This window comes from Drosophila teissieri, unplaced genomic scaffold (genome assembly GCF_016746235.2).
Source record: "Drosophila teissieri strain GT53w unplaced genomic scaffold, Prin_Dtei_1.1 Segkk118_quiver_pilon_scaf, whole genome shotgun sequence".
In the NCBI taxonomy this organism is placed as follows: Eukaryota; Metazoa; Arthropoda; class Insecta; order Diptera; family Drosophilidae; genus Drosophila; species Drosophila teissieri.
The window spans coordinates 1614848-1630648 of NW_025224987.1; the positions used below are offsets into that span (position 1 = coordinate 1614848).

Genomic DNA, 15801 nt, shown 5'->3' on the forward strand with positions numbered 1-15801 from the left:
TTGTCTTAAGCTTGCTGCTGGATAAGGCAGTGGTAAAATCGAGATGTTACGGTTGAGAAAGCGATATAAAAATAGGCGGTGAGAACCCGTATATTTATTTTGTCGCTCAGTGAATTTGGAATTGGACAGCACCTTTTTTTAAGAGACCTACAGGTCGTTGACTGAAACCCCAAAACTATCAAATTTATTTTAAAGTGCAGCGGAAAAAATATATATATCAGACTAAAATTGTGAAAAATGTATTTATCGTACGGTAAATGTTATTCGTTAAAAAACGTTTTTATATATTTTTGATGTTTCGTCCGTTTGTGCATGCGTGTGGCACGCTAAGTAATGGATTTACATATAAACGAAACACAAAACGATTTTTTACTATATAGCTCAAGTGTTTACAAGTAAAGTAAATGACCATTTACTTAAAATTTAGAACATATTATAAATATATTCTTTATAAACATTCCAACTTTGTGAACGCAATTATGCTATTCGTCGGCTCAGCTGGGTTTAAGCTTGAAAATTGATCAAATATTTGATGCACTGAACTGCGTTGGCTGGGAAACATTTGTCGGCCTGTTGAGTTAAAATTGCAACCGTATTCCAGCTCTAAATAGTATTTACCCTTTTTGCGAAAGGCATCTTGAGTCCCAAAATGTAAGTTTTGAGCTAAGATCATAGGCTCCACCTATAATAAAGATTATTTATGGGAAGTTGAACTGATGTCCGTCTGTATGTCGGTCCGTATGAACGTCGAGATTTTACATTCACTCCCAAAATAGGGGAAACAGTGAAATATTACACTTAGCCCATAAAACCGATTAAGGGAGCAGACAAAAAAAGCTCTAGACAGTGGATTCATCACAAGAAGAATCACAGCTTATAGAAATGCTTGCCTCTGACTCACTTCGTTATGACGTAGACCACATTGTACTTCCTCGGACGTCTGCTGTTCTTATCGCACAGCGTTTCAGTATAGAATTATGCTACCACCAATGGATTGCGCTCCTAGCAACTGCCTCCGTATTAGTATTCTTTATGTGATCTACTCGACTCGGGCTTCGAACTACGGCTTATATCATCCCGTTTAGCTTCAACTTAGCATGGTCAGTTAATGGTTTATCAGTAAATGCGATATCGAACGTCTGTATACTTGACAAACATCTCTGCTGTGTTTGTATTCAATATTACCAAATGTCAGCCCAGCTAAAATTTATCATCATATCTTAAGCTCGTGGACGCAGGATTCCATCGTCCTCAGGACGTAGATTTGTGTCAGTCTCTTTTCCGAGTAGCTTGCGCCACGTATTCAAAAGTTAAAATTAAATTTTATGGAGTAATCATATCAGCAAGCTTTCCAAAAATTCTTGTCTCGGATGATATACTCTTCGTTGGCCGTTAGTGTCCGTCCCCCAATCGTCGTACTGAAGGATCGCTTATGTACACAACCTGCATTCTGGTCCTCGAGCTCTTCTCAGGATAATTCGACAGCAAACAAAAGCGTCAGGTGATTTCAGACAAAACATCGTATAGTTAGGCACGTTAAGAAGAGCTACCAAATGAGCGTCTCCATGGATTTCAAGGAGAAGGCCAGGACAAATTGTTCAACTAAGACTTCTTATCCTCAGCAACAGCTACACGAAATCATTGTTACATTTTGGCTGCAGTGGATTCGGCTGTGACTTCGGTTTACTTTTGATGAGCTAAGAACACTTTCAGAAAGTCCTGCCGATCTCGATGTTCTCTGGCACATTTCATCGTTTATCGAACCTGAATTGGCGAACTTTAACTTCAATCGCTCAGGTGTCTGGCAACCCATCGCCTATCTGTAGCAGATTTGGTAGATCCCTATGAAAATAAGAATATTTATTTAGACTCCTTGGGCTGCTTCTTGGAAGACCCAAACTGCCATAATAAGGATCATGATATACGAAGCGAGCAGTTAATAAGCTTTGTCTGCTACCCCCTAAGGATGCTGTTGAAAGCCACACTTTCAACGGGAACTATGTTGGGTCTTGCAGCCGCCAAAACGGCATGGAATATATAAGCAAGTCAACTTTGAACATACAATTATGCTATACTACACATCATATTTGCCTTTTAACGGTTTTTATATAAGTAAATAAGAGTCGAAGCTCGCCTCTCTCTCTCTTTCAATTTCTTGTTTGCACTTTTGGATTGCTCAGCCATAAAGCCTGCTTATCGTCAGCTAATAAAAAAGCTTATTAGCTCAGAAATTTAATTTCAACTAATCAAGGAACGCGTGTTATTAGCTAAAAATAATATAGGGACAACAAATAGTCTTTTGACAGCTCGGTTCAGATAAGTTGAATGGCATTTTTTATTGATTTCATATTTCAAATTTTTGTCCTCCTTCATAAACATTGCTTAGCCTTTCCCCCGACTATGGCGACTATTTTAGCAAAGGTACATTTTGATCGCAAATGTGGTATCCTTGAAATTGTGCGTCTCACAAATAAATAGACATAGGCAGGCCAAGAAGGGAATCGGGTAACAATTGAACGACTAGCAGCCCGAATTAGTGAGTGACGAAGGGTAACATGTGAGGACTTTGTTGGACCGTTACCCATGTCGAAGCATTAAAATAACAGGTCGATCGGATTTCTAAATTAAATAAACATGTGCCATTTACATTTACTGAACGTGTAGTGCATTGTACCAGTCGATCATTAAATGAGTTTTTCATCGACTTTGAAATAAAACAGCAGTTGACGGTACAATTTACTCCTTAAAAGAATCGAATAAAGCTAGCGAACCGTACTGGAAAAAACATGAGTTTGCCGGGAAAAACCAGAAAAACACTTGCACCAGTTGATAGTTTCTTCAAAGGATAAGCTTCTTTGAAATCGCCCATACCTATTATCCCATCTAATATGCATTTTGAGTTCCAACGACAATATTAGTGTGTACAATTTTCAGTGAATTTATTTTGCCTATTTTAAAGTATTCCAGCACAATATGAAAAAACAATAAGAGAGAACGTTATAGTCGAGTTACCCGACAGTTACCCCTTACTGTAGTAGTAGAAGTGCGAACCAGAAACTTCAAAAATTCCAAATTGTGGGCGTGGCAGATTTCGCCAAATTCATTAGCAAACATATTCGAACAAATATGTAAATTACTAAGAAAATATGGTAATAAGCCCTTCTGTTTACAATTCCTATATATATATATATATTTGTCGTACTTACCTCATCGGCTACTCCTTGCGCATTAATTTGCAGCTCTTCTAGCTCGGTCTTTGGGACCTGAGGAGGGGCTACTTCTTCCGATGGATCCGCTGGCATTCTAAAAATATACACGATTACCCCAGTTAGTTAAAGTAGTTTAAATTTTGAAAGATTTCTAAGTGGTTTAAGGCACAGTTTCTCTTCTACATATTAATAATATTAAGGCAAATAAATTTCATAGAAGTTATAAATGAGAAAACCAAAACAGGAAACCAGTTTGAAGAATCCTTCCATTGTCCATAAAACACAGGAATAACTCTTACAGCTGGAACCATTGCAACGGCTTGCTTCAATTCAACGCGTTGCTTCAATTTTAAATTCGGCAAAGTACCAATATAGTGACAAATAAATGATCAAGTCCCAGATAGAACCTACAATATATCCGATACCAAGCTAAAGAAATAAAAATGTAAATGTAAATAGCAAAACGACTGTATCAAACAGAAATTCAAGAAATAGTATTCATAGGTGGGAACATTTCGTTAATTTTCCAAATTACGGGTGTCGAAAATAGGCTATATTTCAGTATAAACGATCTGAGTCTAATAAAGAAAGGGAGATGATTACTTTGCATTCAGCTAGGTAAGAGTTTTTTAAACCCAGAAGGAACTAGATTATTTTGGAATCAGAAGTAAACTCTGAACGATACCCCCGCCAATAAAGGGAGGAAATATGGCCGAAACTCAGCCATTCATTTTTAGAAAAAGAGAAAGCGAAGCTTTTAAGTTGGGGAGCACGGAAGAACGGTACAATAGCGAATTATTCATATTCCTAATTTTAGGACAAGTGCACTATTTGCATGCAAAAAGTAGTCTTTTCTGATTCTATAACGTATATTTATTCTTTCTGAGGATCACGAGTTGATCTGGCCATATTCTCCCGTCCTCAACGCCACTATAGAAAATAAAGCATGAGGATTTTAGTAATACCTATTTGGAGCAAGGTAGTACTAACGCTTTGACACGCTGTCTGACACCCTCATGCTTAATGTAGAGCTGTATCAAATCTCGACCACTCTTAAGCTCATTACACCACACATTTCGAAAAGCTTTCTTTCGACAACATTCTATACAAATTCTGGAATGTATTTAAGTTGTCGGTAGTTTCCATTTAAAAGACTAAATTTTTTTTTATTGTTTGGACGGCTAGAGAGTAAAAAGATTGCTCTTACCTCTTCATTCAAAAAAATTCCACCACTTTCAAGTTTATCTATAAGCTTGACTAAGGCAATTTTGAATCTGTTCTGCTTTACCTTTCATACAGGTCTGCTGGGCAAGTGTCCTTCCTTTAGTTCTAGCATTAAACGAGTGCGGTATCCAAACTGATAGACCCATTGTAATTCTTGCCAAAACATTCTGGTCTTGGACAAGCTGTCCAATTTATACTCGTCTTTTTGCCCCCTTGATGCGACTGTTCAGTGCGCACCACATCTGGACGCAGCAAAAATCGTTATTCTTTTCTTTGATCTAATCAATTCTCGATCGCAATCAAATTGCTGTTGTCGAAATCAGAAGTAATTAAAAATATACTTATCATACATTTAAGTTTTTTATTCGCACAATACCCATGCAACAGAGTTTGAGTTAAAGATGCTCATATACCATAAAAAGCCGGTTAGAAGGTAACGCTTGGGAGGCGAATATAGTATAGTATATATATATAATATAATATATATAGTATATATGTATACATAATATTTTAATATATAATAATGGGTGTTTTTTCGAGGTATAGAAGTTTATGTTGGCATTACTGTTCAAGCTGGCGACCGATTTAAAAGCTGTCAATTGATTTATTCTCAGTTTGGCTTGGCCATTCATCGTGAATAGACTCCCGCCTGATAGTGCAAGTGTTAGTATATCTTAAGGGTTTAGACGAGAAGCTCAAGAAGTATGAAACAGAGTCTCACATCCGCAAAATGGAATACTAAAGTGAAAAACCTACTACTCCAAACAGTGTTATGAAACAACTAAATAAAATTCTGGAATTCCACTTCCAACTGGGCAGCTGCTCTAAACATAGCTTAATGTTATAGGGGAAGTTTTCTAAACACCTTTTTTTATACGCTATAATCCTTAAAGTGATATCTGATATCTTTTTCTCTTGGATATAATTGTAAAAAACAGTCGTCTAGACAAAACCAGTCTGGTATACTGTAAATACGATTCCATGAATGATATAAATAAGCATAAAAAACTTTTTTAAAAAAGTTTCATCAATCCGCCCAAAACTTTCACTTTTCTCTACGGGTATAAAAATGGGATTACAACTTTGGGTAAAGTAACTGATTCAAACACGTTTTATGATACAACAGCTTCAAAACATTGTTTGTTTTGTAAGTTTATTGTCTTGTTAATACTTGAATAATAAAGTATCAAACTATATTTCTATTTAACATGGCACAAATCTATTCGTTTTTAAAGGATTCCAAGATTATAAAGAAAAACAAGAAAATCATTTGAGCACATCTAATTTTTACAAATAGTCTTGTAAAGCTTAATTTATGCCATGCCGTTTTTAATCAGTGTTTGACTTTGTAATGTACACAAAATAAATATAAGCATTTCATTTCTGCAGTACCTGACTTTTTAACAAGGTGTATGTAGAATAGAAATTACTTATTCTTCCGTATCTTTTAATACCGAAATACACACAACTGTATAAATATTAAACACCAAATTGAAACTATCAGGTGGTAAAGCTATGGTCCTTTAAGCACTTGCGCGCGCAGGTCTTATACGAATGTTTCAGTGTATAAATTATATTATTTCCACCAAGAGAGAACGCCGAAGTTTAGTTCCTCGACTATCATATACCGGTTACTCAGCCTTGACTTAATACCCGTAACTAACCTAAAACGTCTTCAGGAAAAGTCCATTAAATTTAAGATGCCGCTAGGTAATGTTCCGTATACGAACAAACAGATTGATTAAGCGAGATTGACTTTAAATACCTAAACCTATTAAAAATAATAATGTATATCTGGAATACACAACCAGCTGGTTATTACACATATGTAGCTTTGGCATTTGTTATTATTTTGTTTTTTATGCATACACATATTTGTATACGCATTACTCGTAGAGTAAAAGTGTGTACTTCATTAGTTGAAAGTTATGTACGTTGGACGTTGCTACGTCCACTCTAACACCCACAATCCACCCAAAACTTTTGAAAAATTGTTTGATCTTAATTATTGTTCGTCTTATTATTCGTCTTTTCAATTTCTGCCGGTATACCAAAAATATTTTGGACACGACCCGTCTAACCAATTAAAACTGTTGAAAATGTTTTTTTTTTACTTTTATTATTTTGATTGCCAATTTCTGAGTAACGGAGGTACCGAACTGAGTCAAGAGATATTGTTTGATATATAGGAACAGAGTATACGCGAAGAAATAAAAATATGTTGCAGGTTTCCGATCTTAACTAACCTGTCGTTCTAGAGGTGGCGATTGGCCATGTTTGAACTACCTACCCGACTACTCCCTACATGGGAACATACTTTCTGTAGTGACACTAAGGTCAGCGAGCGCCGAACCACTAAGGGAAGAAAGACTAAACGAACTTTACCTGTTTCGTTTTGATCTTCGTTTTCCTAAATCGCAGCCATGAATACATACTGAACTGACCCTATGGTGTGCGAACGCCGAACCACCAAGCGATAGAAAGCGTAAAAGATATTGACCAGTTAGGCATTCTTTATATCCCAACAACGTTTCGTTTCACGCATACCCGTACGCTTTAAGCTTTTTTGTCGGATTACTATTTGTGTCTATTTTTGTTTTCACATTTAAAAGGCATAAAATAGGAAATAAACGAAACAAAACAAGAGCTTTATGTTAGTAGAATATACAGTTAAAATTTTGCTATGATTATATTTTATCCTAATTTTCTACAGATTGATGCAATCCAAAACATAATAATGCCAGGCGGTATTAACAACGGTATTCAACAAAATTTGAAAAATATTCTGTCCAATACTGTTGTGTTAGCCTACAACGTCGATTTATTAAAACATGAAAGCAATTTTTATGGAGCCTTATTATGTAGGTATTATTGATTTCATTACTATGCATAGTACGCAGCACTTAATTTTATTTAAATTGCAATTTTATTTAAAATTTGTATTCACCTAGATGTCTATTTTATTATAATTCCCATTCATCACTCAATTAAAACTGTTTTTTTTTCTTTTATATTTTTTTCTAGATGCAATCGACAATAAGAATGGCAATGGTGAGGAACTACTCCGAAAGGCCTTGCCGCTGCAAAAAAAACGTTTTTTTAATTACGCCGCCATTACCAAAAAAAAAAAAACGACTTAGATACTACTAAGAACATTATTGATGAATGAAATCTCTTAATTTTTGTATTGTATTAAAATTGAGTCAATGAAGACATTAATTAAAAAATAAAATGTATAATTATTCAAAGTTTTGATTGTATATTTTTACTAGCAATTACTCGACTATAGCGTTCCCTCCGGATTTTTTTATTAACGCTCGATTTCCACGGCCACATCTCTCGCAGCTCGATATTATACGGCTCGATTCCCGAGAAGGTAGAGGCGATATATAGAAAATGGAAAGAAACGAGGATATAATAGTTGTAATTTCTAATCATATGTTAAGAAAGTTAGTAATGCACAGAGTCAGGCTAAGAGGTAATAGGATTATGTCTATTATAGTCAGACCATAATACTTTGTAAGGGTTATGCAACTCATAAATAGATCTACAATGATATTACTCGTAAAGTAAAAGGTTATACTAGATTCGTTGAAAAGTATGTAACAGGCAGAAGGCAGCGTTTCCGAACATATAAAGTATATATATTCTTGATCAGGATCAAAAGCCGAGTCGATCTGGCCATGTCCGTCTGTCCGTCCGTCTGTCTGTCCGTATGAACGTCGATATCTCAGGAACTATAAAAGCTAGAAAGTTCAGCATGCACACTTCAGAAACATAGACGCAGCGCAAGTTTGTCGATTCACCTTGCCACGCCCACTATAACGCCCACAAACCGCCCAAAACTGCCACGCCTACAATTTTGAAAAATGTTTTAATTTTTTTTTATTTTTGCATTACTCTTGTAAATTTCTATTGATTTGCCAAAAAACTTTTTGCCACTCCCACTCTAACGCCCACAAACCGCCCAAAACTGCCAGTGTCGAAATTTCTCCTTCGCACTTCCACTAGCTGAGTAACTGGTATCAGATAGTCGGGGAACTCGACTATAGCGTTCTCTCTTCTTTATTACTAGGGAAGGTCGTTAATAAATAAGTTAAAAAGGATCAGACCAAGGTGGCTCCTTTGTGGGACGATGGCGGTGACTCGGGGAATACAAGAAAGAAAACCCGTTTAAAGAGATCCCGTAGCGTCTCGCCGTTCAGCTAACTTAAAATCCAATTTGAAAGATCAACAGGGAAATATCATGTTTCCTTGCCAAAAGTGAATGATTAACACAGTCAAGTGCTTTACTAAAGTCAGTGTAGATAACATCTGTTTGAAGATTATTTTTGAAGCTATGTAAGCAAGGAAGTTAGCTCCAAAAGATTAGTGGTTGTTAATTTGCGTTTATTAAACCGTGCTCAAATGGTGATATAATTGACCTGCAAAGGTGCTGCAAGTGAGAGTTGATACAATTTTCAAAAATCTTAGGGATATCCTACAGTTTAGAGATTCCTCTGTAATTTATTTTTATCTATTTATCTATAATCTAATTTTTATGAAGAGGGATCACAAATACCTCCTTCCATATATGGGGGAACTGTGAAGATTCCAGAGATAAGGTAAGCAGTTTTAGAAGGGGCTTGCACAAGGCTTCCACACAGAGCCTAAGCACACAGCCAGGAATTCCGTCGAGTATAGAAGGGCTTAACACGTTGATGATCGTAAAGCAGTGAGCTTTCGTTTAGAGTGGAACAAAATATTGAATTCCACTTTGATACCGCGTAAGAGTAAGGCTGTTCGGAATGAGGAGTATGGACGTGAAGTATGTTGTTTGAAAAAACTTGGCAAATAGATCGGCTATTGCCTGATCCGATGTTACCGTAGTATTTTCAAAATTTAGCGAGGACGGGTAACGAAATTATATAACTGTTTTGGATCCTGTGGGAACTTGAACTTACAGCGGCTTAAATAGTTCTTGTAACATTAAGCACTAAGCACGGTAAAATTTAACAAAGCACTTAAATATTTCGAATAGATAGACTGAGAACAGGTATCTTTAATTTTCTATAAAGTCTGGAGGTGTGACAACTCTTTAGTATTCCAAAGAGGTTTGTTGGAGATAAAGTTAAAAATTACGGTATAAATATTTATGGCATCTGCCATTTTGTTGCAGGAGTAAATATCAGACAATTAAAGCCAGATAAAAAATTATTATAAAAATTATTTTGCCTCAGAAAGTTTGCCTTGCCAAAATAATGAATTCGTTTGGTTCTCAGAATTTCTTTTATAACGGTATGATATGGATCTTCAGGTTGAAAACGACGTCCTACTCTGGGCAGAAATACACTTCCAGGACTTGTTACAAGACATATTTTGATTAATCAACCAACAGGGTTTCGTTAATGTATATTGTGATAAAACTTCAGAGTTAAGTATCTCCTTCTTTAACCAAGTTTGTGTAAACACAATGATGGTAATTCAGCTCCACCTGAAGCAATGAATGGAATATGGACAAGATTTCATTGCCGTTTGGTAGGCACACATATTAAATACCCACTGTATCAATATATTAGCAACCACCATAAACATTTAAGTACAAACACATTGTAGCACTATGTTGTTATGTGAAAAAAAACAACCAGGCCCAGGGTCATGTGTGATACGTAATACGAGCACCCACTTGGAGGCTAAAAATGCATAGTCAGCGTTCTCACGCCGTCCAAGTGCTGATCAAAACACTATGCGTGCCTTATGCCCTTTATTTTGACCATTATTACCTGTATAATTTATTATGCAAAAAATAGCAACGTAGTATTTTGAAATTAGTGCGAGAAGCAGAAGAAGAGGCAATTCAAGCATTCGTCTAAAGCTATAGTATGTAAAGCTACAGTATCTGGGTCACAAAAGGAAAGGGCTAAAAATTGTCAGAAGCTTGTAATAAATGCGCTGATATAGCAAACATCCTTCAAGAAAAACAAGTTTGTATGCTCAGATTAATATGCGACTTTTTATATTATATTTTCATAAAGACCTGTGTTTGGCCGATTTTGCTAAATAATTATAAGTTTTTTAAAAGCCGTAGAGAGGGCAAATTGTGACGAAGAAACTGAAGAAGGCTATGCCATTTTAGAAGACGTATATTTTCCGGTCCGGGATGAAAGTGGTTTTACAAGAAAAATAAGGCTCGAATTATTAGGTAAATTCCTTTTAATATTAATAGATATAGGAGAAACTATTAGATTATTAGTTATGCTGTATTAACTTTGGAAAAACTAACAGGTAGAATTTGTGATGAATTTACATAGATTTTTACTATAATGGTGAGGCTATTAAAGAAAGCTAAATAAATATAACGACATATATAAATTTAGACCTACACTGACGAGCAAAACTGAGCAAAAACTTCGACGGTCTGTATCCTTTTTCCCTTTTTTATGACTATCGCTTGTGTAAATATGAAGGGATTTGATCAATTGGGAGAAATATGCGAAAGCAAAATGTGAAATGGTCAAATATTACAGTTTTGTACTCCGAATGCCCAAGCTTTTTATTTTAATTCTGAAACTTTTTGTACCGATAAAGTTAATTTTTTTCGTTTAACTTGATGAGCTTGATCATTTGAAGACAAGTTGTCAATGTAACGATTATGTGCAGAGACTTAAAAAATCCATTCAAGGAAGCATTCCAGCAAACCTTGGAGGACGGCCAAGAATTTTAAGCGACCGCGACACACGTGGTCAACTTGGTGACGAGCAATCGATAAATCTCACCAAAAAAAGTTTTGACACAGCTCAATTTGAATGCCAGTGAGTGGACAGTCCGGCGCAGTCTCGGGAGATTAGGCCTAAAAGCCAAAGAGATGGAACAAAAACCATTACTAACAAAACCGCATATCAATTTACGTCGAAACATCACGAAAATTGGACGGTAGCTGATTAGAATGCTGTAGGTCATAAATAATATAATATTTACAAAAACTTGGTTTTTCAGGTTATATGGTCAAATGAAACGACAATTAATCGTTTCGCGTCAGATGGACGCTCTTGGGATTGGACTAAAGATCCCACAATCCAGTCACCAAGTAACGTGAAGCAAACCGTGAAGCACGGTGGCAGATCAATAACGGTTTGGGGCTGTATATACAAAAACGGAGTTGGCCCCTTGGTCTAAATTGAAGGAATAATTCGGAAGGAACAGTATTTAAACATTTTGCAACAAAATCTTCCAAAAGTAATTAAAAATATGGGTATTGCTGCTAAAAAATACATATTTCAGCAAGACAAAGATCCCAAACATACATCGATTTTGATAAAAAATTATAATAAAAAAAGCAACATTTTCAATCGCCGAAGTGGCCACCGCAATATCCTGATATAGAAAATTTGTGGAGCCATGTAAAATCCCAACTGGCAAAATATGTAGTCCCTCCAAGTGGAATGATGGAGCTGTAAGAAAGAACAAAGGACGTCTGGTACGCTATTCCTTCTGAAATGGTGCTTCGCTATACCCAAATCGCATAAGGGAGCTAAAAAAAATCAAAAGGGCTGTGGACTCATTATTAAAATAATCTCAAATAAAATTTTCGTTCAATATATAACCGCATAACTGTAACAATTGACTTTTTTTACATTTTGCATTACATTTACATCTCAGGAGCTACAAAAGCTAGAAAGTTGAGATTAAGCATACAGACTCCAGACACATAGACGCAGCACAAGTTTGTTGATTCATATTGCCACGCCCACTCTAACGCCCACAAACCACCCAAAACTGCCACGCCCACACTTTTAAAAAATGTTTTGAAATTTTTTTCATTTTTGTATTAGTCTTGTAAATTTCTACCGATTTGTCACAACAATTTTTAGCCATGCCCACTCTAACGCCCACAAACCGCCAAAAACTGTCAGTGCTGAAGACTCTCCTTCGCACTTCCACTAGCTGAGTAACGGGTAACAGAAAGTCGGGGAACTCGACTATAGCGTTCTCTCTTGTTTTAGGTTTCTTTCATTAACAACATGGCGTCAGCTTAACTGTCGTGTGATGATGTTAGCTTGCTTAGATTTCGAATCTCCGACTTACAATCCGATACGCTGGACTTACACTCTAAGTGGATGCTCTTTGGACAGAACAAGACGGCTTGACGATCTAAAATTTCCAGATCATATGTGCAGGAGTCTCTATTTGTAAACCTATCTTAAATTCAGACTTTTTATTTCTCTGAAATCGATCAAAACTAACTTTTTAGCACAAAATTAGATCTTATTTATTTTTATATTTTTTTCTCGTTCTTTACGGTATTCCTATATTGCGTCTCCTTCTTTCGAATCGAGAGGTACGATACACGCAGCGCCGCTCCAAATTTCGCTTGGACAATAATAGCCATAAAATCTTTATCCAGTACGTTAGCTGTTGTGAGGGGCTCAGCAAGTTAAAAAAAATTCGAATTTTAATTAGTTCCAACTTTTATTCCTCAGTTCAGGATTACTTATGGTTGTGTCAGTTTCTGAAGATGGTCTGGTAATGTATGGAAATGCTAGGTATTGGAAGTTCTTAAAAATCAGCATCTAGAATTACGTCGAGAGGCTTTCACCTGCAGCTATTGTAATTCTCGTCTGGCGTGTGTCTGGTGATTCTCAAGCAATGTTTCATCTCCGCCAGGATTTATGTCTTCGGCTTCTGTATTTTAATCTTATCCTCCTGCTGGATGGCAATTTCTGCCATTAAATCATGTCTATATTCTATATTTCGTTTGAGGTGGACCTGAATTACATTTGACTTATTAAAAGGAACAGGGTCATTGAGGACATTAGCAACTGCTCCCTGACGCTCATGACCTTTTGACATTATTATGAAGGCGATGTGAAATCAGTTAGGTCCCTCAACGATTCAAAGAATTTTCGGGAAATCTAAGCACTTTGATAGGTCTCTTTGGACTTTCATCCGGCTTTTATGTTGCTGTGACAAGTCTTGCAAAACTTTAAAAGATTGCAAGTGAATGCCAGAACTCGCAATGTTCTTCCAAATAGGAGCTAGAAAGCAAATAGGACAAAAGCAAATCTGATCTGCGCCAAGCCAACCAAGCAGCTAATCGTGGGCTTTGTTTGCTCGATCCCCACTATCTCAGCGATCCCTACTACTGCTATTCCTAACCTAAGTATTTTCTTCTTGCTTACTAACACGGAATACAAGCGTTTTCTTATATGGTTTGCAATATTAATGTTCCTAGGATCTAGACGCCTTTATATCGAGACTCTGTATTGACGACCTTCTCTGCAACCCTGACCTCTATCAGAGCTCATCCTTCCTTCGCCTTAGCTGGAATACTGTTTTGCCACTCCCTCCTCTTCTACATATTTTCCAATTTTTATCCACTTCTTCAAATATTTCAGGTCATTATCCGGAAAGGCACTTTTAACAAGAGAGAACGCTATAGTCGAGTTCCCCGACTATCTGATACCCGTTACTCAGCTGGTGGGAGTGCGAAGGAGAAATTTCAACACTGACAGTTGTTAACGGTTTGTTGGCGTGGTTACAAACTTGCGCTGCGTCTATGTCTCTGGAGTCTGCGTGCTGAATCTTTCTAGCTTTTTTACTTCCTGAGATCTGGATGTTCATACGGACAGACAGACGGACATGGCCAGATCGACTCGGCTATTGATCCTGATCAAGAATATACATATATACTTGATATGGTCGGAACGAATCTAGTATAGCCTTATACTCTACGGTTAAAGAGTATACAAAATTGTAAAATCCCAAATGAGAAGACTTTACTCGTTGAGTTTTTGTAAGAAACTAATTTTATTTGGAAATATCTTCGGTTTAAATAGGTGACATGAGAATCGCATCTTAAAGTAAATGGCCTACGCAGAGGCCTAAGTAAATAGTCCCCGCCTTATCGAGGTCCCACGCTCCGGCACATCTGCCTATCTTGAGCGGCGAGGACCTTATCTGTGGTCTCCAACTAAGGGACTATTTTAGGAGGCGGGGAACGATCTCAAGTGACTGACTCATGTAGTGTGCACTTAGATTACATGTTTTTGAGCACTGCACCCATGTCGCCTTAGATAACAAAATCCTAAATATAAATTATCGCTCTCGATTCATTTACATAAGATATGAACGGAGCCCAAAATTGTAAGTCTTTAAATATATTCGTGTTCATGTGTAAACATTCTGCCAAAGGGCCAGCAAAGCTGAGATGTACATTTGTATATTAGTTGCATTTATAACAGTAGTGGACTGTATTTATTTGATATACGTTCATTTATTTTGCAACTAAGATTTCAATGGCCCTAGTTTTCATGGCTTTTAATTTTATTGGATTACAATTATGGTTTTTATTATTTTTAATAATAATTTTTTATTTACTATTGATATTTATAGTACTGGCAACGGACCTGCAAAGGTTATTGCTTGCATTCTTTGTTGCACAGCACATTTCCGTATGAAATATATTATTAATCCTACCATTATTATTAAAGCAATAATTAATCCAGCATGTCCGGAAATATAATAGAAATCTAATTCTTTCAATTTTTGATGATTCTCTTTCATAAATTTAATTTCATTATTCAATCGTTCAAATTCCTCAGTATGATTTAATATTGATAGTTTCAGCGGATCCCAAATAATCTTCGGCACTTCACTAACTTCTCCTATATAAGGTGTTGATAATAATTCTTCACTTTCGGACTGAATGTTATGGTGGGCAACTAGAATTTTATTGTCGGTTCTTGCCGTACAATATGGCGCAATGCTTAAAACTCCTTGCTGAGGCAAATCAAACAATTCAATTTGAGAGCCAGTACATTGCAGACGGACTTTTTAATTCACAGGAACCTTAAACAACCAACTACTTTTCTTTTCTAACTCTACCCAGTAACTTTTAGAGTCGACTACTGTTTTATAGATGCAGTTCGCCGCTTTATTTGGCTTTAGAGGCTGAATCTCACATGCATTATCATTGGCAGAATTCCAGGGCCAACTTCCTTTGCATATTCTCTTATTTAGTTGCCATTTCTGACATTGATTTAATGTGGCTTCCGTCATTATGTGATAGGAATCTATCTCAAAATTATAAATTAAATATTCGGACGTTGTATGCACCATTATTATCCGATCTTCATTTCGAATTGGCACCGGAATAAGCCTGAACAATTTGGATGGATGCCTGCTAAACGGAGGCACTTTTGCACTGATGATCAATTTATCGTCGATGAATAAACCCTTGGCTGTTAACAGTGTATACACCTCCTTAAATTCCGTACCTGACCGTTTTCCTGGAATTACTAGGTTCTCCGAAAGACTCTGCTGAATTTTGGCAATTTCTTTTTTAAGCTGATTTGGCCTGAGAATATTTGTATTTAGCCTGCCGTGATTA

At 36.4% G+C, this 15801-nt stretch overlaps 1 protein-coding gene and 1 long non-coding RNA gene across 6 annotated transcripts in view; one reads left to right on the forward strand and one right to left on the reverse strand.

Annotated features, from left to right (window-relative positions):
- Nucleotides 1–15801, reverse strand: part of LOC122625487 (synaptosomal-associated protein 25) — a 288237-nt gene that overhangs the window by 248633 nt on the left and 23803 nt on the right. Inside the window, exons 1-2 of one of the 2 annotated variants that reach the window (XM_043805580.1) lie at nt 5826–5946; nt 3207–3303 (exon numbers count right to left, since the gene is read on the reverse strand). In XM_043805580.1, coding sequence (XP_043661515.1) covers nt 3207–3302 — 96 coding nt within the window. In that variant the 5' untranslated portion in view covers nt 3303; nt 5826–5946. Of the gene's footprint in view, nt 1–3206; nt 3304–5825; nt 5947–15801 lie in introns of those variants that run through there. The other variant, XM_043805581.1, reaches the window with a different exon arrangement.
- Nucleotides 96–7681, forward strand: LOC122625489. Of its 4 annotated transcripts, none has more exons than XR_006326607.1 (3): nt 96–253; nt 7147–7298; nt 7458–7681. It is a non-coding gene; the product is annotated as an uncharacterized LOC122625489 (long non-coding RNA). The 4 variants fall into 4 exon arrangements; XR_006326606.1 differs by having other exon boundaries at nt 98–253; nt 7147–7294; XR_006326608.1 differs by having other exon boundaries at nt 109–239; nt 7147–7294.